General features: G+C 45.5%; 1 protein-coding gene across 1 annotated transcript in view; it reads left to right on the forward strand.

Annotated features, from left to right (window-relative positions):
- RBM20 (RNA binding motif protein 20) overlaps positions 1 to 26,614 on the forward strand; it is a 189,959-nt gene that overhangs the window by 114,646 nt on the left and 48,699 nt on the right. The window contains exons 2-4 of the mRNA XM_068961796.1: positions 21,266 to 22,343; positions 23,720 to 23,781; positions 26,378 to 26,469. Of these exons, the coding sequence (XP_068817897.1) occupies positions 21,266 to 22,343; positions 23,720 to 23,781; positions 26,378 to 26,469 (1,232 nt within the window). The remainder of the gene's footprint in view (positions 1 to 21,265; positions 22,344 to 23,719; positions 23,782 to 26,377; positions 26,470 to 26,614) is intronic.

The following is a 26,614-nucleotide window of genomic DNA, read 5'->3' on the forward strand; positions in this document are numbered from 1 at the left end:
ATATTCCATTATATATACATAAAACATTGTGTACGTGTACCACATGAGAAGCGGTCTCATGCCGATGACCTTGATCTCTCTGGTCAGAAGTCTGAGGTCCTAAAACGGGCCTTTGTTGACCCCTAAACAGTGTGCTGGCTCCTCCACCTACTTTGTACAAGTGCCTTCCTGGCGTATAAGTGTGAAGACACACCTGAATCTTGCACTTGGGCCTCCACAAGAGAACATGGATGCCTGTCTCCTCCAGGTGCCTTGCCCTTACATTCTGGCATAATGGTTCTCCAGAGGAGAAGTGCCTGCTATGGCAAGGAGCCTTGATGGACAATTTAATATAATTCATTGAAAAGTCCTTATACGCTAGATGGTGCAGTATGCTTATCCAACTGAATTCATTTGTCCATGAAAAAAATAAGTTTTTTTCCCCTGAAAAATAAATGTGCTTATTAAAGAAAAATTGGAGCATTTACCCAAGGAGAAAGGAGAAAGCAATGACCTAAGAATCCACCATCTAAACTCAGCTGCCTTGTTAATATTTTGGTGTGGTCTCTGATAGTATTTTTTCTTTCCACCTAAGGGTGGCCTGGCATGCTGCAATTAATTCATGGGGTCGCAAAGAGTCGGACACGACTGAGCGACTGGACTGAACTGAACTGAAGGGTTGTTTTGCCTTTTACATGTCTATAACCATAACGTATATACAGTTCTGTGCACTGTTTTTTTTTTAATTAAAAAACTTTTAATTGAATTTTAGTTTATTTACAATGTTGTGTTTCTGTTATACACCAAAGGGATTCAGTTATATATATATACATACTTCTATATGTCTTTCCGTTATAGCTTATTACAAGATATTGAATATAGTTCCCTGTGCTGGACAGTAGGAGCTTGTTTATTTTTTCGTAAAGCAGTGTGTATCTGCTAATTCCAAACTCCTCATTTATCCTTCCCACCCCTTTCTCCTTTGGTTACCCTAAATTTGTTTTCTATATCTGTGACTCTGTTTTATAAATAAGTTCATTTGTATCATTTCTTTTTAGATTCCACTAATTGGTATCATATTTTTTGTCTTTGTTTGACTTACTTCACTCAGTATGATAATCTCTGGGTTCATCCATGTTGCCACAAATGGCAGTATCTCATTCTTTTTATGGCTGAGTAGTATTCCATTCCGCACACACTCCACCCTCCCCCATCTTTTTCATCCATTCATCTGTCAATGGACATATAGGTTGCTTCCATGTCTTGGCTACTGTAAATAGTGCTGCTGTGAAAATTGGAGTGCCTGTATCTTTTCAAATTAGAGTTTTTGTGGGTATATGCCCAGGAGCGAGATTGCTGGATCATATGATAATTCTATTTTTAGTTTTTTACAGAACCTGGTTTTTAAATTAACATTCAACAGTAAGTAGATTATAGACTGCACTTTGCATGGCCACATGTTATGCCCTTAAGTTCCTGTGTGCTTAGCACTTGGATGTTTTGAGCTCTGAGGACTCTGCAGGGGCTGGCGGCCACACGCTGAGTCAGTGATGAAGCCGGGCCGTGAAGCAATGCTCCCACCTCCCTATTCCTAATCTTCCGCTGCCTTCACCATTCACCCTTGGGCTGTCTACGCCTGCCGAGTGTGTCGTACTGTGAATAGCCCCCTCCCCCACCTCCACTGAGGGTCACTACACCGCCTGCTTTGGGATGTCGCTCCTGGAGCAGAGGCCAAATGATCCCCTTCCATCGTGTCACCTCAAGGAGCTCATAGTCTCAGAATAAACAGCAGCATTTCATCTGGGACAGAATTGCCTCCTGCTTCTTCCAGCCCAGAGCCCCTGAGCCCTTCCCATCCACTCGTCAGTGCTGGCTTGGTGGCAGGAGAAAGGCAGAGCCTTAGATCTGTGTGTGGTGGAGCACTCTGTAGTAACCCTTATCCTAAGCAAGTCCCGAGTGTAATAAGATGAGACAAGAGACAGAGGAAGGGCAAAATGTGGCGTCACCTCGCGCCTTGAGGAGGACTAGTTGATTGTGGGAGGGGCCCAGGCCTGAGCAGAAATGTGGCTGCAGCCAGGCTGGCCGGATCCTGTGCGTCAGGATCTGGGACTGGCGCCTTTAGGTGTCTGTGACTGAGTGGGCGGCAGAGAGCCAGGGCGCCTGGGGCAGCCTGTGGGCTATGACTAAATTAGGAAGAAGGAGCCCTCGGGCTCAGGGAGCTCAGTGGGCAAGTGGGCGGTGGACCGACCTCTGGTGGGCAGCTGTTCAGGCAGGCAAGAGTGGCCTTCACTTCGACTTGCCAGTGGCTGCAGGAACGTCACACCCTGAGTGTGTGGAGAAGAGCCTCCCCGAAGCTGGTGACCATCACCCCCCGCTCCCGATCCCCACCTAGGAGTCTCAGGCAAATAGAACGCCATGAGCTTTCATCCCTCAGCCTTTCTAAGCTCTTTTGGGAAGGGTTTACCTTGTAAAACGCCTCCCCTCCTGAATAGTTTTGAGCAGGGATTATATAGGATTCTGGGCATCACAGATGAACATCAGATGGTCCAGACAGGACAAAGGGGCGATGGCAGCTCTGTTTAACCTGGCAACGAGGCATCTGCACACAGCAGCATTTGACTTCAAAAGTCATGAGAAGGTTTACTTGGTTTGGTTAAGTATTATAAAGAGAAGAGGAGGAAAAGTGGCAGGAGAATGGTGACTCCTGGGGAGACACGTGAGCAACTTCCTAAAGTAATTAAACTGTAAATCAGGCCAGGTCCATCAGGGGACGTGGTCTCCGGTCAGTGCCTCACAGAGAGGGGCTTCTTGCCTTTGTTCTCTTTTCTTCCTTCCTTCCTTCTCCACCCCTCCCCCCCCGCTTTTGGTGTCATATTTTTTGCAAGACTTTTAGAGGTACTTAGCTGTGGGATATTTTCTCAGCTGCCAGCACTATTGCCATCTTGGACTGGTAGTCTTTTTTTGGGGGGTCTGTCCTGAGCATTGTAGGATTTTAGCAGCATCACTGACCTCTGCCCAGTAGATCCCAGTAGTGCTCCCAATTCTGAAACAAAATGTCTACAGTGTACCCTGGGGGACGTTCACCCCCAGTTACGGGCCCTTGCTTATAGCAGAAGACAGCCGGTTCTTCCTGCTGAAAAATGTTGCAGTTACAACTTGGGATGGTGAAATGATGAGTCACTTCACTCCATCTCCTCTTGCTTCACAGAAGTTTTAAAAAGAGAGGCCAGCCAATCAGGAGGTTTGTGGGTTGGAAGTCAGTATGACCACGCTGTCTGAGGCAGCTGCATTGCTAAGCGTCATTATGGGGTCCTTTTGGGGTTCTTCAGGACCAGACCCAGAGTCAAAAACAAGCAAATAAACAGAGCACTCTCATCACCACCACCCACAAAAAAATAGGAAAGTAAACCAGAACTGAAGGCTTCGGAATTTTATTAAAAATGGCCTCATGATTAGCACCAGACACCCTCCTTCAGAAGTGGTCTTAGGCGTCCTGTCTGCGTAGAGGTGGCCTGGGCATTGATATGTGAAGAGGCTGAGAACATGTGGTATAAACATCGACTGATATTGTTTGCCATTTACACTCAGCATGTGTAATGCCACAGGAATGGCTCCTGGCGGCATGTGACTCTGCTTCCAGACGGGTGTGCGGTGCCCGGGGTGCTCCTTCTCTTTCGCTGGCTCCTTTGCCCGCGTCCCCCCTCCTCTGCCCCCTTCCCAGACTCGGGAGAGTCTAAGCGGACGCTTGTCATGATTGGCATGCGGAAAGCTGGTAGAATGTCATTGGAATTTTCTAAGGAGGCACACGCGCGACACCCAAAATGACTCCCGGCTTCGGTGGCCTCAGGTGAGCCTTCCATGCCAGGAGCCCTGGTCTTTTTCAGAAAGGTAAGGTTGCATGACGTCATCCTACCTTCCCCAGCCCAAGCGGGAAATCAAGGGTTTGGTTTTTTTTTTTTTTTTAAATTCTCTAGTCCGGGCAGCACTTCTGACCATGTTCTTGGCGCTAAGCATTTGTGCATGAGTATGCGATTTGTGTGGATCCCCACCCCCTTCTGTTTAAAAAAGTTGTAATAAATGATTCATAACGGCAGGGGTAACATGTGACCTAAAACAGCTCCTCATGACCCCAGTGAAATCAGCGATCCCGACGTCAAGGAAGTCTAGATGCTCTTTTTACGCTGGTTACTAAACTCTTTTATTAAGAAAAGTCGCGTGGCTACGGGAAAACAGATTGCGTTGTCACCAGATCGGAGGGAATGGAAGGGGACATTTTCGAAATCCTGAAACCTTATGAATTATGAGGGTCTCCGAAGGTGGAGGTTTGTTGTGTTCATTGCTGGAACTTGTCGATGATGGAAAATGAACTTTAAGGCATTTGAAATGTCCCGTGTCTGTTGAGTGCAGAGTCAGACTCATGAACCGGAGGGGAGTGCGGTGTTAGGATTCACGAGCAGGGGTGTTTTGCCAGAAAAGCATGCTCACAAGTCGCTTCTGAGCACCTCTGCAGGAGCTGTGATAAGCATTTCAGCAACTTTAGATATCTTTAAATTACAAAGCAAAACTATATTAACAGTCCCCAAGCAAGTACATAAACTATGTCCTGAGGTTCAAGGGACATAGTTGGACATGGATGTGATGATCTGTTAGCAGGCTCAAGCACAGCCAAACATGACTCACCTCATTTCTTCATCTGATGCAATTAAAAGTCGCTTAGACACATTTGAGAGAGGAATACTGGTTCTCTGCTTGTAAGTGTGTCAGAGCAAATCCACACTCTGGTTAAATGGCGTGTATGATGTGTCTTACATCGTGGGAATTCTTTTAACCTTAAAAAAATCCAGATGTTAGCTTTACTATTGGCTTCTGCCTTACATGCATTGGAATCTTTTTTTTTTTTTCCTCCTTTCTTTTTGTGCACTTTTTTGTCAAGATGTCAGAAATCTGAAGGGGAGAGGGTTAATATTTTCACACACTCACCCCTCCCCCACACACATACACTAACAGCTGCCACGTATGATTTTGTGGAATTTGATATTTTGAACAAAATGACTTCCTTATTTTCCAGAGTAATATAATAATCAATTTTACCATAGAGGACTGTGTACATGTCAAGCCTTGGCTTCCCCTAATTAGCAATGGATGGGGTGGCAGGGAGAAGGGCTGGAGAACAGTTTTGAGTGAAAAGCCAGCCATTGGGTTTTAACCATTCTTACTTGCCTCAACCAAGGCAGTTCTCAGTCTTGCTTGGATCTGAACCACAGGTTTAATTTGTGGTGATCTGAGAAAATGGCTACAAGGGCACGCACACATGTAACCGAGATGGACCTGTCTCTCTGCTGTTGCTTTTTGTCTTTCGCAACTTTCATAGGACCACAGCTTTGTAAAACAGAGTCAAAACTCAGAAGTCACCTACATAGAATATTCTCTGCCTTGGGTGGTACCTGTGTTTTGTCGGCTGTAGTCAGAAAGGTTTTTTAAGGCACCAGAAACTTCCCTCCATTTTTTCAAACAAATAGTTATATGGTGTATTTATAAAGTCCCATCCATAATACTCTCATTTACTCTAAGGAATTGAGAAGAATTAAATTCCCAGAGCACAAGGAAATATATACCTCATACTCCACAATGAATCACTTAGCATATTCTGCTAAGGTCTCCGTTCCCATGGGCTTAGAGACAATCGTAAATCCAAGTGAGTTGAATAAGTGTTTGTTCACCGCCTCTAATTTGCCCGGCACCAAGCCAGACAGACACTCAGGAATTTGAAAGATTTTAGGATGTGGATGATGTCTTCAAGGTGCTTATCATTTAAAAAGCAAGAGTCATACGCCAGCAAACCTCACCCAGCTTCCTACAGCAAACATTATTTATATACTTTGGGACAAGTCTTGCCACAAAAATATTTTTTGAATTGTGTGAAAGATACTTCAGTCTAGCTAAGAAATATTGATCGATTGCCCACTGTGTTTGTGACCCTTTGTAAGCTTATAAAAACTTCAATGTTTATTCATAAGTGCAATTTAAGACACATGGTCATGTTGTTTGTAGTGACAAAAATGGCCTGTGGGGATCAAGGTAAAGAAGAACAGATTGATACTATTCCTTTAGAGATTGGTGAATCTCAAACTTTGTTTCCGATTCCTCTGAAACCTCCCTGGGGAAGCTATTAAAAATCCAAATGCCCCAACAATCGAGATACTGAATATTCCACTGCTGCAAAGGTCTCCCTCTGGCTACCCACCTCTTCTCTTCCTCCTGTTCTGTTACAGTCTCACTGTCTCTCCCTACCGTTCCTAACCTCTTGCAACCACTATACGCTTTGTCATTTTGAGAATAAAGTAGATTCTTACGATATGTGGGAAAAAAAAAAAAAAATCCCAATGCCTAGGGTGAAAAGGAATCTCTGGAAATGGGGCCCAAGTATCAGTAGTCTAAAAAACACCCCGTGTAATTGCTATACCATTGAAATCTAGCGATACAGATGATTTTATCAAAAACTTTAAGTCTAGCGTGAGTTTGGAAGGTAGGCTTTCTCATAATGATGATGTTGCTTGACTAAAGAACTTTTGACATACTGGAGTCTGACTCCTCTGTCCTCTGCATCATTGAACTCAGTGTAAATGGAGGTATGCTTTCTTCCTAGTCAACAAAGATAACATAACACTGAGCCAGTCAATCTACTAAATTACCTGAGGTTTGTGAACCTTGAACATTTTGATTCCAGGAGGTCAAATGTTGTTGAACATACCCACTGAATCTCTTAAAGGAAGTTAGGTATAAGAATAACCACATTTTTGCAATGTCTAAAACCCCACGGAAAAGGAAGCCCCTTCCTGGGGTACTGCACAATTAATAGATAGAAGTGGCTCCTAAAAAAATACAACTGTTACTAAATTCTTTATAACCCACCACCATAGATTCTTAGAGTTGAAAGGTCAATTCAAGCTTGTCTAGTTCAGTGGTTCTGAAAGTGCAGTGTCAGTTACCACCCGGACTTGTTAGAAACACGAATTCTCAGGTCCCAACTCAGACCTCCTAAGATAGAAACGGGGTGAGCCCAGCATTTGTGTTTTGAAACTTTCCTGATGCCCCTTCCCCCAACACCTGAAAATCACTTTGCCATTTTACAGACATATCTGTTAAACAGAGGTTAAGTCCCCCTGAAGTTACCCAGGACTAGAGAAGCATAGAGGCTAGAAACTCAGATTTCTGTGGGCCAAAATCTGTCTACACCGTGGCCAGATCATCCTCACTTTTCTGTGTATCATGAGTAACAGCTTTAGGAAAATACCCACCATCCTAAAATCACAAAACATAAAGGAGCTTTAAATGTTGTCTCATTTGACCCTCCCATTTCACAGATGAGAAAACTGAGGTCTGCAGGGTGAATTGATTGCAATAAGATGTACAGTTATTCATGGCAGAGCCTGTCCAAGAAGTCGCTTGACTTACCAACAAAAACTGTCTCTCTTGGCCTCCTCCCTAAATACCCCACAACACCTCTTCGGTTTCATAGGGACTCCTAGTATTTAGCTTAAATTACACTGATTAAAATGTCCAGGGTAACAGTCAGGCAATTCTAGGAAAGGACCAGCTTTATTGAGTGAGAATTTAAATTCTTTAAAATTAAACTTTTATTGTGATTTAATATTAACTTGAATTTTATAATCTTCTTTGTACATTTACCAGAAAAAAATCAGTGTTATAAACTGAAAGGAAAATTTAGCAAACATAGGGACCATTCCTGGAGCATGTGTTTCATCTCAGAATCGTGTAGATTAGACACATAGCTCCTCAGATCGCACACTGAAATTGCATTTTCTTCAGATTTAGTTAAAAGGAAAAATGTGGCAACAAGTCTGTTTGTTGAATATTTTAGAATTCTATCCTTGATGTGGATGGTGGTTATTTACATAATTTTGACAGTGTTCAAAGACTGAGTCTAATCCACATTCTCCACGGAGCTTCATCTTCAAAGCCTTGTAGCAGCATACATGGAACACTTAGCCAGGAAACAAATTGAGAATGTGATACACAGCTATTATGTCCGCACGCATACACACGGAGCAGGTGTGTACAAGTATGGATGTGTTTATTGGTTCCACACACCTACTGTGTGCCAGGCTCTATGACATGAAATGGACGCATAATTACTGCTTTCAAAATGACCGTGGGGTATTAGATGAGGACATTAGATGAGTGATTGAGTGGATGATTATTAGTGAGGGTGGTAGGAGTTAGAACGGAGTGTAATTGAGGCTTAATAGAACTGCAGGGCATTATGGGGGATGACAGAGGAAATACCAGCACACACTGGATGGGGGCAGAAGTCAGAGAGGGCTGCCTGGAGGAGGTGCCATGTGAGCTGCATGTTGAAGGATGGTGGTTATCCAGGTGAGGGGGAGTAGGGAGGAGGTGGTCCAGGAGAAAGCGGTATATGCAAAGGCGTTCATGTTTATGTGCACACTGTTCTTCACTGGGGCTAGTGACCTATAAACCCCTAAACATTTTATTTGCATGTAGAAACATTATCATTTGGCTTCTTAGAGAACTTGTTTAACAGTTTTTAAACATGCATTTCAACTTTTTTTTTTTTTTGGATGTACACTGGCTTTGCGGAATCTTAGTTCCTTGATCAGGGATTGAACCTGGGTCATGGCAGTGAAAGCCCAGAGTCCTAAAACTGGATTGCCAGGGAATTCCTTCAAATATACATTTCAAACAGCTTGTTTTTCCATCTCAAAGACCCTGATGTTCCCCAGAAGAGTTAGTGGGTTGAGAGGTCACCATATCTTATATCACTGAGAAAACAGAAAGATCTCTCCTAACCCCTATAAGTCAAATTACCCCCTCAATTTCATCCTTCACAAAATGAGTGAAATTCTGCATGCATTTCCTGAAGAATTATGTCTCGGGCAAACCAACTCCAGACCCAAAGTACTTTGAGCTTCATTTTACTGTTTAAGCCTGGTTCTGTCTATGGAATGCTTTGTAGAAGACAGCATCTTATGGCAAGGCACTTTTGATATTTCATTTACTCAGTCTTCAGGGTAGAGTTGAAAGCTTGTCCTTGTGCAGAACTGCCTGCCCAAGAAAGCAGTTAGAAGAAATTAAATTATTTCATGCTGCCTGGACTGCAACATGTCAGTCTAAACCAAGTTATATGTAACAACAGTAGTGTATCAATAGTTTCTCAAAAGTATTCCCAGAAGCTAAAAAATAGCTTAATTTTAGTGTGTAGTATTAGTGATAGTTATTATTCATTATTATTCAACTAATATTATTATTATATCACTGCTTTGCGGAACACCTGCACATGATGTTTGATCTTTATAAGTTAGTAAGGCAGACGTTGTTATCCCCATTTGACAGATGAGGAGATTAAACCTTAGAGTCATCAGATTTCAAAGGTGGAAGAGGCCTTGGAGATCCTTTCATCCAGCTTTCTCATTTTACCAAAAAAAAAGAGGACGTTGACTGATACATAATCCCACCGGAAGTAAATAGTAACTGCAGGTCCAGGCCTGGATCTTCTGATTTCTAGCTCACCAAGTTTTTCACTGTATCATGCTGCTTTCAGTTTTCAGTGTGTAAAAAGAAACTTGAAAGAATACATATTTGTTTCTTTAAGAGAAATATTGTTGAAACCAGTCTTATGTGCTGTTCTGTAAGCTCATGCAGACATAGAAAAAGTCTCTTCTATAATTTTTCTAGATATAGATAGGTAAACAAACAGATATATAGGTAAATAGATACACAAATCCCATGTGGACGTTATTGGGGGAGATAAAGGTGGAATTAGTCTGGGCAGTCTCAAAGGGATGTCAGTTTTGTCTGTATAATTTTATTTTTTTGATAAAAAAATACTTGGGCTTAAAATGACTGTAATGGTAGTATTTGTTAATTTTGATTGATGAGCAATGAATTAATAAGTATTTGCTATGTTCTTTAGATTCTTGTAGTTTTAAAATTCAAAACAAATACTAATGTGAAAAGTAAATTACCACCTACAATAGCATCATTTCATAAAAGAAAGGATATTTTAAAGAAAGAAATTTGGTACAAAGGAAAGAAAAGAAAAACCAAAGCTAGTATCTAGTTCTTGGTGGTTCAGTTGACATTCATTCTCTCTTTGCTTGACGTCTTTTCCTGTTATGACTAGCAGGATGTGTATTCATTTCTCTGCTTCTGCTGCATTATCAGTTCTCTTTTTCACATTTCAAGCACTTCTAATAACTCTGGCAGGACAGGCAGGCCCTCTCTTGTCAGTTATAAAATCGCTAGCTGCACCTTCGAGACTACATGTCCCCCAGGTTCCGAGAATTTTAATCTGACTGATTAAAGTGGTACTGAGAACAGTGGACCAAAAGGCTGGTGATTTGATATCAAATGTGTTATTTAAAATCACATCCTGACTGTGTTAGCTAAACTTATTGTGATGATCACTTCATGTCATATACATATATCGAATCATTACGTGTGCACCTAAACTTATAGAACATCGTATGTTAATTTGAACCTAGGTCTTCTGCATTGCCGGCAAATTCTTTACCATCTAAGCCACCAGGGAAGCCCCGTATGTTAGTTATATACCTTTAAAGCTTGAAAAAATAAAATGAAACACTATGAGAATTTGGGGGGAAAAGCACAAAATAAAGGACATAGCTTTATATTTTAGTAACTTTAAACAAACAACACCCCCCCCCCCAAAAAAAAAAAACTGGACTCAAGGAAATAGATACAGGACTGTGGTTTTATAAGCTCCCTTTAATGAATGTGTAAACCGGGGATAGGGTACTGGTTGTACGTAAGACGACCCTCATTCAAGTCCCAGCTAAGTCCCTTATTTGCTGGATGCCCTCATATGATTTCATCTGACCTTTTTTGGTCTCAGTCAAGTCTTCTTAGTATAAACTAGAAATGGTCCTACCGCGTTTACCTAATCATGTAACTGTCCTGGAGGTCAGGTAGCTAATGAGGTGAAAACATCTATTAACACTCCAACTGAAAATCACAAAACAAAAGAGAGATAATAGGATTATGATTGCTGTTATGAATGTGTCACGGTGATATGAATCATCACATGATAATGTCATGGCCAAAACCCAAACACGGGATAATGCCAGCATGGACCCAGTCATCTCAGAATTAGTCACAGAGGCCTCTCGAGTGATAATCCAGGAGCCCTATTGTTACCAGGAAGGCAGCACTATCAAAAAAGTGTGTGATCTCACTCTTCTCCTACAAAAAAGACTCCCCTGATGCATGTTGATGGGGATGCATCCACCACAGTGGCTGCATTAGCCCCAAAGAGTGAGGATGAAGACTGGGTCCCAGCCTCAGCTCTCCTCTCTCCAGCTGTGTTATTGGGTTAACTTACACATATACCAACTACTTTAGGCTTCACTTTTTTCCTCTGTAGAATGAGTGGGTTAAACTCAATGACCTCTGAGATCTCTTGCTCTTACGTTTGTGATAATTAGTTGCAGTTTGGAATTCCGCCCCAATATTACTGTGGTCTCATCATCATTGTCATCTTTGTCACCTGACATTTAGGGGCTGTTCCCAAGGGTCACATCCTGACCTAGCTTCTAAGAATGTTATAGCAGAGTTGAGAGCTTGTGATTTGAGGCTCCCTCCCAGGAAGCAATGGAAAGCCTGTCCCTGATCCTGACCACTGCTCTTGATTGGATTTGGTTGCTCTATAAGCTGTGAGCAAACCTGGGAAAACATTCTCTTGTCCTGAACTCTCTCGTCTGGATTATATTTTGTATCTTAGCACTTAAGAAGAAATGGCATATTCATTGTGGCCTGGAAAGGGAGATGAGTTGAACTGGAAGTGAATTTAAATTCCTGGTTGTTCATTGTGGAAGGTATGGTGCTTACTGAAAATGTGACTGGTCTGGTTGACAAAGGTACTGTTGTCCTCTGGACTTCAGTTCTTGGCTTCTACTTCTGGATGGACGAACATTACCAGGGAAAAACTTGGTGTGAGTTCACACACATTTGTACCACTACACTTCAGCTGCGTCCTTGTGTTGTTTTACGGCTTTTAAATCTATTGTTGACTACTTTTCCAGTTCACCGAGCAGCTGTGATTAACTCTCTGTGTTTTCTCCAGGTCTCAGTCCCCCCGCCTGCTATTCCTCTCTCAGCACACGTCTGCATTTACTTTGTAAACTCTTTTTTTCCCTCAGTGTTTACATCTCTGTATGTTTTCTCTATCTCTATCTGTCTCTAAGGAAGATTCGTCCTCTCTGCCTTGGCAGAGCTCACCTGCCATTTGCCCTGATGATGACTGTGATGCTGGTGATGATAGTAACATGAGTTATGGTAACAACAGTGGTAAGAAGATTGGTAGTGGTGCTGGTCTCTGCTGTGTTGGTTTAGTGGCTGCTCACTGTATGTAGGAGCTGTGCAGAGCAGCTTATGTCTACCCTGTCATTTAACTCTCAGAACAAACCTATAGCTTTACTTTAACAATGAGAACTGAGGCTGAGAGAGAATAAATATTTGCCCACAGTCACTAGCTGATATGTGGCAAACTGAAATTCATATCCAAGTTGATACAAACTCTGAAACCTGTACCCTTAGCCTCTGGGCAATGCTCTTTACATCCCTACCCGCCATATGCGGTGCAGAGCGCAATCACATTGGTATGGTTGAAAGTGAAAGTCGCTCAGTCGTGTCCAACTGTTTGTGACCCCATGGATTATACAGTTCATGGAATTCTCCAGGCCAGAATACTAGAGTGGGTAGCCTTTCCCTTCTCCAGATGATCTTCCCGACCCAGGGATTGAACCCAGGTCTCCTGCGTTGCAGGCGGATTCTTTACCAGCTGAGCCACCAGGGAAGCCCAGGAATACTGGAGTGGGTAGCCTATCCCTTTTCCAGACAATCTTCCCGACCCAGGAATCAAATCGGTGTCTCCTGCACTGCAGGTGGATTCTTTACCAACTAAGCTATCACGGAAGCCCTTGGTATGGTTCAGCCCTCGGTACACCCCAAGATGCACTCCATTAATATGGCTGAATCAATTTTACCTCTTTCTACCCTGAATCCTAGTGGCAACGAGGTTATCTCCATGGATGTGAGTGATAAATATCACTTCCTCTATAAAGGAACGTTTTCTGAAAAGGAATATGTTGTGATCACACAAAAGATGTTCTCTTTCCGATAATCTCTGGCCAGTGCCATGCCTTTACATCTGTAAGTGCCAAATAATTTACAGAGCGTTCTGACAAGTCCCCAAATCAGCCCTCATGATGTAAATGAGGAAAGACTGTAACTTCTCTACTCATGGTTGAGGACACTGAGGCTCAGAGAGTCTGTTGCCCACTGTGACGCAGCTGATAAGTGTTGAGTTAGGGCTGGATCCCTTGGTTCTTACCCCAGTTCGTAAAGGGCAGCCCACAGCCCAATATGTACTCATTGTACACTCCCCTCCCCTCCAAGTGAAAGGAGACCAGAGAACTGTATCTGCAATAAAGAACTTTTTCTCCTGGGGGATAATGAGTGTCTGGCATAATAAAGCCAGTTCTCAGTACAGCAAAATTGGCTTGTTAGGTGCTGAGAATTGAAAGGCGTTGCTTAGAAACTCTCCCAGGTGAGAGCCAAGACATTCTGTCCCCTCTCACAGGAGCACCTGCGTGGTCAGCATTGGATCTCCAAACCTGTAGGAAGTTGGGTCCCTCCTCTTGTGGGGACTCTCTCCTGGCACTCTATTCACACTTCGTGATCACAGTGCAGGGCTCTTAGTCCACCCAGGACGGGGGAGCATTCTGCTTCCTGAATCTCCAGGAAACAGGTCTCTTTGGTCAACAGATACTCACGCCAAAGTGACCGCCCGAACTTTCCTTGAGTGACCCCTCGCCTCCAGCTGAGGAAGCTGGAGAGTGACAGGGGACTCTTGATTCGATGTGGGACCATGGAGGGAACCAGCCAGATCCCTTGCAGATGGTTCTAGTAGGCTGCTTTTCTTTTTACCTTATTATTTTTATTAAGCACCTAAAGGAAATGCATTGGTTCATGGAAAGAAAAGTCCAAGCAGGTTCAGGGGAAGCCGGCTCACGGTGACTCCCAGAGTGGACTGGCCCATCTCCAGGCCAGTGTCTGTGGGTTAGCTTTATTCTCAGGCAGCCTCTCCTTAAGCGGTAGCTTAAATTCAGCCAGTTTAGCAACCCAGGCATGGCCTGACAAGGTGACGAGGGCCTGTCTCTTAATAGCTCCAACAGCACCTGGGAGTGTCCGTTCCTGAGTCAGTCACGGTGGCTGGGGGCTCTGACTGGCTGGTTCATATTGGGTAGACATTATGATTCCCATTTTATAAATGAGAAAATTCTGAGGGTTGGAAAAAATTAAGCGATTCCCCCCCATCATATGTCTCTGTGGCATAATCGATTAGTGCATACATTCAGCCGTAAACCAAAAGGCTGGTGGTTCGAGCCCACCCAGGGCTTGTTTTCCTCTACAGCAATTCACCTGTGGCTTCCCTGAGGGCTCAGACAGTAAAGAGTCTGCTTGCAGTGCAAGAGACCGGATTTGATCCTTGAGTCAGGAAGATACCCTGGAGAAGGGCATGGCAACCCACTCTAGTATTCTTGCCGGTAGAATTCCATGGACAGAGGAGCCTGGTGGGCCACAGTCCATAGGGTCGCAGAGTCGGACACGACTGAGCCACCAACCCTTCACTTCCCTTCCCCCATCACACCACCAGTAACAGGTACTTGGAAGCTGGTCTCTGACCACAACTCACCCTACAACTGCCTTTCACCAACAGCTGATGCGCCTTTGCACATGTGGGTGGATTAATAAACCCAGACTGTTTCAAAGGTTTTGTTCAGAGTTCAGGGACAGCCCTTGAGTTGGTCTTTTGTTTCATTTGTTACATTGCTCTGAGACATCTGAGGCTTGAACCACTTCCTTGTCTGCCTTGCTGTTTTGTGCTTACCTCCGTGGGAATATTCATCTTCTTTGCACTGATCTGTCTCCCCCGTGGTCTCAAGACGTTTCTCTTTTTCCATCTCTAGCAACTTTGCCTGGCACATAATAGGTGCTCAATCCATTCTGGTTGAATAGAGCTCGTCCATATCCTGTTGACCCCTCTGCTGGAATTTGTTTCAGAGCAGAGGCTCTGCAGCCCCTGTGTCCTGAACACTATCCTTTCCTTTCAGAACAGGATGGATTATGTCACAAAATTTGCTGAAATTTTGCTGAATTTCCAGCACCCCGACTTGAACTGAGGAAAGAGTGCCTCAGTTACTGTGCTCAAATGTTAATCCATCATCACATCCTGCTGGGTACTCAGCATAAAATGTGGAAGAGCTTTGGGGCAAAGAGTGAGTGTTGGAGACAGCTGTTGGCTGCCCTGGGAGATGCAATATGTTGCACATCCTTTCGGCAGGATGGAATTAAATCATCAGAAACAGTTTTCATCTGGAGCTCCTAAATCTCCCAGCTTATAAAGGAAACTTGTTCTCCTTTACATTGTATTTTATTTTTTAAATTAAGGAGAGAAATGCTGCTTTAATTGGGAGAAACAACCAACCTTCCAAGTGAGTAGGGAACCAAAGTTTTGGATGTTAATTGTGCACTGTGAGTTCTTTGTTACAATGAATGGCTTTGGAAAGGAAAGGAAACCTCAGCTCTGGGGACAGTGAGCCTTGTCGAGGCCTGAATGAACCCGAGTGGCTGTGCCGAGAGTGGACCGGCCCTCCGTGGGGCTGTGTGGTAGGCGTTCTAGCTCTGTGCCAGGTGCCCAGGTTCTGTGCCTGACTGCGCTGCTCTCCCTCCCTCCCCGGATCTCAGGTTTGACCATGTGACTGTACACAGAGCTGCTGCACGACACTGAAGAGAGGGTGTGGCAGAGGCATAGAACCACGCTCCCCACCCACTCCCCAGACAAGAGGGCGTCCTTGCTGCCATCACTGGAGCTGACGGGTTCCAGAAAGGCCTGCACCTCCACCTCTCTCCAGGGCTCAGCAAGTGCCTTGCCTATGGCAGGGAGTCAGCATCTCACTGAACAAAGAGGAGGACCACAGAGAAATATGGATGGAGATGATGATTTGGCGATGAAATAGTTCTGAAACTTAAGACTTTTGGAGGCAAGGCTGTTCTGTCAGCCACTAGAAGCTGGCTTGAAAGCTCTGGGTTCTGACTAGATGGGTTTTGTGTGGCTTTGGGCAAGTCACTTTCTTTGTTGACGAGAGGGGTAGATGAGTCTCCCTAAGGGTCTGCAGTTCTAAGCTTTCCCAGGGTGCCATTGCTCCAGCTGTTTAGAGAAATCTGACTTGGAAAAGGAAGAGACCTCTGTGTTGTTTTGGCTCCTGGCTAAGTTCCCAGAGGGTCTTCAGATCCTGGGTCAGATGGCTGTACTCCCCAGGATTGCTGTGGCAAGCGTTCATACCAACAAATCCAGCCAATGTCCCCATTCCCATCCCCGCCTCTCTGTGTGGAAGCCTCTTTTGCACCTCACTCTCTTGGTGGATTGTTTTAATTTCCTATTGTGTCTGTAACGTGTTACCACAAATTTGTAGCTTCCAACAATACAAATTGCTTACACTTCTGAGAGTCGGAGGTCCAAAATCAGTCTCACAGGACCAAAGTCAAGGTGTCAGCAGGGCTGGTTTCTACTGGAGCCTCTAGGGGAAGTTTTATTTCCTTGCCCTTTCCAATTTCTAGAGACCACTTGGCATTTCATTGGCTCATGGCCCCTTCCTCTGTCGTCGAAGCCAGCAGCATAGCATCTCTTGTCCTCTCTGACTCTGCTTCCATCCTTATATCTTCTCTCTCTGACACTAGCCCTCCTGCCTCTGTTTTATAAGGACTGCTGTGATTACATTGGGCCAGCTCAGATAATCCAGGATGACCTCTCATCTCAAGACTCTTAATTTAATCACACCTGCAGAGTCCCCTTTACTATGTTAGGTAAGATTCACAGCTTCTGGGGATTAGGGTGTAGAGATATTTGGGATGGTTCGTTATTCAGCCTACCACAGGGATTGTCCATTTGACTTCAAAAATGTAGATTCGGGGACTTCCCTGCTGGCCCAGTGGTTGAGACTCCACACTTCCACTCCAGAGGGCATGGGTTTGATCCCTGGTCAGGGAACTAAGATTCTGCATGCCACATAGCACAGCCAAATAAATAAAAATAAAAAAACACTTTATTTGAAAAAAACAAGCACACAAACCTAGATTTGGACAGGGAGAGGGTGTATTGGAACTCCTGCTCTGGTGACTCTGTACCTGAGTGAAGTTCAAGCTGTATACAACAGCAAAATCCATTTGCTTTCTGCCTATATTTAGATTCTCCTTCCTTTAATTCATCCATTATCTTCCTTCTTCATTCTGTTCATGGCAGTCACCAAGTGGCCACCAAGTTTAAGCAAGTGTGCCTAGAAAATGCGAGAATCTCTGAGAAATGCTCCCTTCCCTGGTGGAGCTTATGTCTAATGGAGGGTGAAAGGCACACAAGCAGTTACTTTCAATACAGGGCAGTGATGCAACAGTGACAAACTGAGGGGGGAGGAAGACAGGAGGGTGACATCAGTTCTGTCCTTCAGGGTTTCAGACCACATGCCCCAATTTTTGGCTCAGAAGTTTGATTGTCATACACACCCGAATTTTATTTTTTAATTTATTTTTATTTGCAATTTGTTTTGGCTGTACCTCGTGGCCTGCAGGATCTTAGTTCCCAACCAGGGATCGAACCTGTGTCCCCTGCAGTAGGAACACAGAGTCTTAACCACTGGATCACCAGAGAAGGCCCTGCACCTGAATTCTGAGTTACTAACTCTGATAGGCTGAGAACTTTAAGACTTTTTAAAAGTACGATGGTGTGTCATTTCTTTTTCATCCAAGGGTCTTTGGTTCAAAAGGGTATCTGATTCTGATGATTCTTATGAAACCACTCTACTCAAGGTTGATTCAAGTTGGGGACCAATTTGCCAGGCAAAGCGGAAGTCGAGAAGAAAATCTAGTCGGTCTTCTTAATTTCTGCTGCATGTGAATGGGTAGACTTCTGTAACCTGGGCCATCCTCAGGAAAGCACTCGTTTCCCATGGCTGACCTACAAATACCCAGCGAGGGTGGCTCTCCCCGTTGGAAAGACAGCTCTTCCCCACATGTCCTTTCAGAGGCAAAGGGGAATCTCCAGCGAGAGCTCTCTCCAGCCCAGAACACAGTTTTAGAAAATACAGCTGACTTCTCTGGGAAAAACAAAACCAACCTTGTCTTACTCTCGTCATGGAAACCAAGTTGGCACCTCATTATCGCCTTGTTAGCAAGGACAGGCTGCATCGGGCACAGACCTGGTAGGAAGGGTTGGCCCTGTGTGGGCAGGGTTTTGAGTTAAGCTTAATTGCTCCTCTAAAGCTCAGCCACTTAATACTACACAAGTAGAAATCTATCACCAGCCTCTACCCCATCCTCCTGTGCCTTTCACATTCTCGCCTACGTAGACAGTTAGTACCTCCCCAACTCTGCTGCTGCCATGATGTGTGCCTGAGCCACAGTGGGGCCACCAAGGCTTGGCTGCAACCAGCACAACTACCCACAGGAGAAGAGGTCTGTCACCAATTTTAACCTCGACCCCTTCCCGCAACCCTGCAGTATCTTAACATGCAACCAGCCTGTTCTGTCCTTGGAGCACAGCAAGGCTGCTGGCTGGGGGAACATCCTGTCTCTTTAATGACTTACAGCAAATACTTGATTTCTCATAGAATGAGAAAGAGTAAGCCAGATCTGTTTTTGTCTGGCTCTGAGATGTGTTTTGTGCTTGAATTTGAATGTGGGGGTGCCTAATGTTCTGAGAACCCTGGACAAAACAGTGAAGCCGCCCATGAAGAGGGCTGTGCCCTTTCTCTTCTTTGGCAAGCCTGACTCCTTGGTCTGTACTCACCAACAATGGGCATTTGTTAAGTAGGTCACCTAGTCTCTCTGAGCTGTAGGTTCTTGCCCTGCAAAATTGGGATGAAGTTACCTACCCCATGGGCTCCCCAAGTGGTGCTAGTGGTAAAAAAAAAAAAAAAAGCCTGCCAGTGCAGGAGACCTAAGAGATGTGGGTTCAATCCCTGGATCGGGAAGATCCCCTGGAGAAGGAAATGGCAACCCATTCTAATATTCTTGGGCTTCCCTGGTGACTCAGATGGTAAAGAATCTGCCTGCAATGTGGGAGACCTGAGTTCGATCCCTGGGTTGGGAAGATTCCCCTGGAGGAGGGCATGGCAACCCAGTATTCTTGCCTGGAGAATCTCATGGACAGAGGAGCCTGGCGGGCTGCAGTCCATAGGATCGCAAAGCCTAGAACACAGCTGCAGTGACTTATCACAGCACATAACACTGCCCACCCCATAGGACTCATGGAGAGGTCCAGGGAGACAGCACAGACAAGCACCGGGCACATGGCGTTGCAGTAAATGTGAAGAACCTCTCCCCCTCACCTGCCTCCCCAGCCTGCCTGTGCTCATTCTCTCAGTACAGAGCACCAATCCAAAGTGGGAGAGGTGTGACATGCCAACCACCTCTCTCTCTCTCCTTGCCTATGCCTACCCTCTGGCCCTTCCCCTTTGTTTCATTGTCATCAGACTTGCGCTGTACAAAGCCTTGTTAAACAGTGGACACCTTGTTAAACGGTCCCAACTTTTCGTTTTGCCCCCACACTTCCATAGGCATGCTGAATGTATAGCCAGGTCTGTCCATGATAACCCCAATCTCAATTGCACAGTTCCATTCTTCCCATTAAGGTGTCCTGAGAATTCCAGTTTATCAACACCCCGAACACATTTCCTGATTGCACTCACTCCCCAGAAGGGGAGTTTAAGACCAGGAAATATAGGATCTTATAAAACGGCCCTGACAACGGTAACCACATATACCATGAAAGGGAATGTCTGTTCCCTTTCCAGTTCACAGGTCCTGACTTTTGGTCTAGAAAATACCATAACCAACCAACAGAAGTCAGTGAAAGGCACGTGTCAGACAGATACCCCTGCAATAAGATTCTGTGAGAGTCCACCACCGCCTATGATCGAAAATTCAGGTTCTTCCCTTGTAATTTTTTTAAATTTCTTTTGCTAGTTGGGTTTGAGAATGGACTGAAGGGCACATGAGTCTTGTTGCTTTTGGATGTGAAATGAGGACAAGGATAAAAATGTGTTTGGCACAAATATATACACACACAGTTCATTCTATGTGTAATTTTGAAGACTCCTTTTTCACTTAACATTAGAGTAGATGGATTTTCTCTTGTCACCATTTTTTTTCTTTGTAAAGTATGACCTGACCAAATTCAAGATGATGTCTGTCACTGGCAATGATGATGATGGGGTGAGGATGGAGAGAGCAGATGCCCAAGGAGGACTTAGTGTGGTGGAATATCTTCTATCTTAAACTTGATGATGGGAAGACTTCTTTGAATGTCTTAAATATTGCATAATACAATGGAAATTCTTGCACCAGTAGTGAATGCTTACTGAACATTTCATTCTGCCAATGTATTATAATTTACTCGCTTTAAAAGTCACCTCCCTGCTGTTATTGGATATTTGTAACTTTCAACACTGGACTCTCAAATAATGTAGTTTCATTAAACATCTTTGCGTATCAAGTTTTGTCTGCATTTTAGCTTGTTTTCTTAGGGCATATTCATAGGATTGAATTATTGGGTCGAAGAATATGGCTGTAATGAGCGCCTGTTGCCAGCCTACCTTTGGGCAAAGTTGCACGAGTTTAGATTATCACTGATCTTGTGTCCATTCCACTTTATCTCACCGGCACTGAGCGCTGTCATTTATGTGTGTGTGTGTATTTGCTACTTCAGTCAGCAAATACTTGTTTCTAATGGTTTAACTTTATCTCTTTGATTACCAGTGAGTTTGAACATTATACCTTATAAGAATTTTTCTGTGTGTGTTAGTCGCTCAGTCGTGTCTTTGCCACCCTGTGGACTATAACCCACCAGGCTCCTCTGCCAGGTCTTTTCCCAGGCGAGAATAATGGAGTGGGTAGCCATTCCCTTCTCTAGGGGATCTTCCTGACCCAGGGATTGAACCTGGGTCTCCTGTACTGCAGGCAGATTCTTTACTGTCTGAGCCACCTATTGGAATTTAAAAGATTATTTCACTGATGTGTATGAGCACAGGTTTTTGCAGACTGGAGCATATGTGGGGCCTGTGTGGGAGGTCTTGTTTGTATGGGAGGGGGGACCACAGACAGCAAACAAGCAGCCCGTCGCCTGCCAGGTGGAAAGCAGCCGTGCATCTAGCCCTTTGTCTCTTCGCAGTGCCGCCAAGCTCCTGGACAAGACCCCGTTCTCGGTCAGTAACCCGAACCCGCTGCTTCCTTCGCCCGCCAGCCTCCAGCTGGCCCAGCTGCAGGCTCAGCTCACCCTCCACCGGTTGAAGCTGGCACAGACAGCCGTCACCAACAACACCGCGGCCGCCACGGTCCTCAACCAAGTCCTCTCCAAAGTGGCCATGTCCCAGCCTCTCTTCAACCAGCTGCGGCATCCATCCATGATCAGCGGCCCCCACGGCCACACCGGGGTGCCCCAACACACAGCCACCATGCCCAGCACCCGCTTTCCCTCTAATGCACTTGCCTTCTCACCCCCTGGCCAGACGCGAGGCCCAGGGCCCACGGTGAGCCTTCCCAGCCAGCCCCCCAATGCCATGGTAATGCACCCCTTCATGCCTCAGACCCCTGCCCAGCCAGCGGTCATCCTGGGCCTTGGAAAGACTGGGCCCGCACCCACTGCCGCAGGGTTCTACGAATATGGCAAAGCCAACTCTGGCCAGGCATATGGCTCTGAAACTGACGGTCAGCCTGGCTTCCTGCCAGCCTCGGCTGCTACCTCGGGCAGCGTGACCTACGAAGGGCACTATAGCCACTCAGGGCAAGATGGCCAGGCTGCCTTTCCCAAGGACTTCTACGGACCCAGTGCCCAGGGGTCGCAGGTGGCAGGTGGATTTGTGGCTGAGCCAGCCGGGGCCTTGAAAGGCGAGGTGGGTCCCCTGCTGCAGGGTCCAAACAGCCAGTGGGAGAGCGCCCATGGGTTCTCTGGCCAGAGCAAGCCTGATCTTGCAGCGGCCCCCAGCCTGTGGCCCCCACCTCCCGGCCAGCCCTATGAGCTGTATGACCCCGAGGAGCCCACACCAGACAGGACCCCTCCTTCCTTTGGGGCTCGGCTCAACAACAGCAAACAGGGCTTCAGCGGAGCCCGGAGGCGGGCCAAGGAGGAGCAGGCAGTGCTGTCCCTGCGGCCCCTGCAAGCGCATGAGCTGAATGACTTTCACGGTGTGGCCCCCCTCCACCTGCCGCACGTCTGTAGCATCTGTGATAAGAAGGTGTTTGATCTGAAGGTGAGTCATCTGACACCTGCTCGGAGCTCCAGCTGGAGCCTGGGGGAGCCGGCCACCACAACCCAACCCTTGCTGTTCATAGGCCAGGAACTGTGACACTTGGGGGTTGGGTGACAGGACCTTGCCATAGCTACCCTTGATTAAAATCCTTGGTATTAGAACCAACAGGAATTTCAGAAATGTATCAGGGCCAATCTCTTGCTTTAAGGCAAGTAAGAGAGTCTTGTATTTATAGATGAGAGAGTCAAGGTGAGAGGGGATCAAGGGACCCAACCTGGGTTATGGAAAAGGGACTCAGGAATTAGAGCCTCTGCCTCCTTGAAAAGGGCTTTTCTCTGTAGAGCAGCAGGATGCCTGAGAGTCTATGTTCCTTGACAACATACATTGTACAGAGTACAAATGGAGAAAAACTTAGCAGAATTTTGAGTCAGACAAGAAAGTCATTCTCAGATGGGACCTAGACAGATTATTATAGAAGGGCCTCAGCTTCTCCGTCTGCAGAATGGAGGTAGAGCCTCATGACACTTTTCCAGTGGTTGGAAAGTGCTTTGAGCCCCTGCAAACAAAAGCCCATGGTAGTATAAATTTCCCCCTAAAATGTATTGCTGATGCAGTAAAATAGTCCAAAGCAATAATAATTACAGTTAGCATATTCTTTGTGTCAGCAATAACTCTCCAAGAGAGAGAGACACTGTTATTATACCCATTTTACAGATGCAAAGACTGAGGCCCAGAGAGATGAAATGATTTGTCCAGGACCCCATAGTCAGAAAGTGGTAGAGTGGAGATTCAGACATGGGTCTGACCCTCCCAGAGCCTGTGCCTCTTAAGCACTAAGCTGTACAGCCTCTTGTCTCTTGTCCTGTCTGCAGAGCACAATAATCCCTGTTTAGCGGGCGTTCCACCACGATGTGTCTTTCACCTCTGCTGGGTCATGTCATCCAGATGCATCCTAGTCACTCCAGTGGTCTCACCTCCCTTTTTTGGAGGGGGTCTGGCTAATATGGGAGGTGATGGAGGATTGAGCCTTTTCTAGGGTTTTTCACCTGCCAGCTTCTCCTATAGACATGCATTGGTGGGACCAAGGGGCCACTGACAGGGGAAGAGGGAATCAGACTTGTGACTCTAGGCTCCTGTCTGAGACAGACTTGGGACATGCAGGTGGATGCTGGTGGGGTGAGGGCTGGGTAGGGCGGCAGGAGCGGGGAGGGAGGAGCCCGGATGGTGGGGGAGGAAGGGCGGGAGAGGCGCGTGCGGGGTTGGTCCAGCGACTGGGTGCTCTGTGCCCCCTGTGTTTAGGACGAAGCCCGCACTCATCCATTGCCTTCCCGTGGACTCAGTTCTACTTCGGTCATTTTTCTCTCCTTCTGGCCTAGGACTGGGAGCTGCATGTAAAAGGGAAACTACATGCTCAGAAATGCCTGCTCTTCTCTGAAAAGTAAGTGCTGTCCAGGAGGACAGGTCCTTGCATGTGCTCAGCAAGCCTTCATCGAGCTCATACTGTGTGCTTTGTACCATTCTTGCTGGGAAAACAGAGGACAAAACAAGCCAACCCTGTGCTCAAGGAGCTTATACTTATTGATGAGGGGTGACAGATGACACGCTAGTGAGGTATGTGTTGGGGTGGGGAAAAAGTTCTTTCGAGTTTTTCCGTGACATCATACAGAAGAACCCAAACGAACTTTTTGGCCAACCCAGTAGCATCTTTGGTGGTAAATGCTAAAGAGAAAACAGAAAACAGCATCAGGGCAGAGAGAGAGAGAGAGAGAGAGAGTGTGTGTACATATGTGTGTGTGCGTTCACTCATAGGGGCTGGTGGCAGGGAGACCTCACTGAAGACATACCAGGAGGGTGTGGAATGAGCTATGACTGCCTGCGGGACCAGCACTCCCCGCAGAAGGAATAGCAACTTTGAAGACCCTGGTGTGGTCCAGGGATGCTCAGCAGCATCAGTGTGAGCAGCGCAGACTACCTGGGGGGAAGAGCCAGCGAAGTCGTGGGCCCCCATCCTGAGCACTTAGGCTCCTCGAGAAGACTTTTACTTTTGATCTGAGTGCAGCTGGAGCCCTGGAGGGCTGAGCAGATGAGGGGTGTGCTCTGGCTTCATTGATTGGGACCCCAGCCGCCGTGCTGAGAATTCAGCTGGTAGGGGGCAAAGGCAGATACCTGGAGACCGATGTTGAGGGTGTTGTAAACACCCACACAGAAAAGAGGAGCTCTGGCCCGGGGAAGTAGAATGGAAGATAGGGTTAAGCATTTAGAGATGAGCTCATTCAAAAGGCCTCTCTTTCTTATTCACAATAACCAAAAGGTAGGAAGCAACCTAAATGTCCAGGCTAGATGAATAGATGAACACATGTGGTCTAGGTTTACGGTGGAATATCATTCAGCCTTCAAAAGGTAGGGATTTCTTACATGTGCAACAACATGGGTGGAGGTTATGCTAAGTGAGATAAGCCAGTCACAAAAGGACAAACGCTGTATGATTCCACTTACAAGGAGAGAACTCAGATTCATGGAGACATAAAACAGAATGGAGGCTGCCAGGGCTGGAAGAGGGATTTGGGGGGTTAGTAGTGAATGGGTAGAGAATTTCAGTTTTACAAGATAGAGTTCTTCTGGAGCTGAATGGTGGTGATGGTGGCCAAACAATGTGAATGTAGTTAATGTTACTGAACTGTACACTTAAAAATGGTTAAGACAGTAAGTTTTAGGTTCAGTTCAGTTCAATTCAATTCAGTGGCTCAGTCGTGTCTGGCTCTTTGCAACTCCATGAACCACAGCACACCAGGGCTCCCTGTCCATCACCAACTCCCAGAGTTTACCCAAACTCATGTCCATTGAGTCAGTGATGCCATCCAACCATTTCATCCTCTGTTGTTCCCTTCTCCTCCTGCCTTCAATCTTTCCCAGCATCAGGGTCTTTTCCAGTGAGTCAACTCTTTGCATCAGGTGGCCAAAGTATTGAAGTTTCAGCTTAAACATCAGTCCTTCCAATGAACACCCAGGACTGATCTCCTTTAGGATGGACTGGTTGGATCTCCTTGCAGTCCAAGGGACTCTCAAGAGTCTTCTCCAACACCACAGTTCAAAAGCATCAATTCTTCTGCACTCAGCTTTCTGTATGGTCCAACTCTCACATCCATACATGACTACTGGAAACACCATAGCCTTGACTAGACGGACCTTTGTTGACAAAGGAATGTCTCTGCTTTTTAATATGCTGTCTAGGTTGGTCATAACTTTCCTTCCAAGGAGTAAGCGTCTTTTAATTTCATGGCTGCATTCACCATCTGCAGTGATTTTGGAGCCTAAAAACATAAAGTCAGCCACTGTTTTCACTGTTTGCCCATCTATTTGCCATGAAGTGATGGGACCGGATGCCATGATCTTAGTTTTAGGTTATTTAACACAATTTTAAAAATTGATTTAAAAAAATCATTTCTTTTCTGGTTCCCCATCATTTTATTATGGTAAAATTCACGTAAGATTCACCATAGTAACCATGTTAAAGTATACAGTTCAGTGGTACTTAACACATTCACAAAGTTGTGTAAATAGGACGACTCTCCAGTTCCACATTTTCATCACTCCCAGGGAAACCCATACCCATTAGGTAGTCACTGCGCATCCCCTTCCCCACCCCCAGCCCCTGGGGACCACTAATCTGCTTTCTATCCCCATGGATATGCTTCTTCTAGACATTTTATATAATTAGACTCATAATATGTGACCTTTTGTGGCTTTTTTCACTTCGCATAATATTTTCAGTGCAACCCACATTGTAGCATACACAGCCTTTATATGGGTGAATAATATTCACATATATAAAAACATTCAACTTCTGATCTATATTTGGGGTGTTTCTACCTTTGGGCTGTTATGAATAGGGCTGCTGTGAACATTTGTGTACAGGTTTTGGTTTGAACATTTATTTTCTCCTCTTTGGGGTCTGAGTGTCTTAGTGAAATTTCTGAGTCACATTCTTCGTCTAGCCTATTGAGTAACCGGCTCCCCCTTCTCACCCCCTCCAGCGCTGGTGTGCGGTGTGTCCTTGGTCCAGCAGAGGGAACTCTGTGTGCCTCTCCCAACAGCACAGCTGTTTATAACCCCGCTGGGACAGAAGGTGAGGAGGGGCCCACGGGTCAGCAGCTTGAAGCAGAAAGCAGTTTCCCAAAGGCTTCTTTTCTTTCTTTTTTTTAAGATTTTTTTTTTTTTGATGTGGACCATTTTTAAAGTCTTTGTTAAATTTGTTACAATACTGCTGCTTC

This window comes from Capricornis sumatraensis, chromosome 23 (assembly GCF_032405125.1).
Source record: "Capricornis sumatraensis isolate serow.1 chromosome 23, serow.2, whole genome shotgun sequence".
Lineage (NCBI taxonomy): Eukaryota > Metazoa > Chordata > Mammalia > Artiodactyla > Bovidae > Capricornis > Capricornis sumatraensis.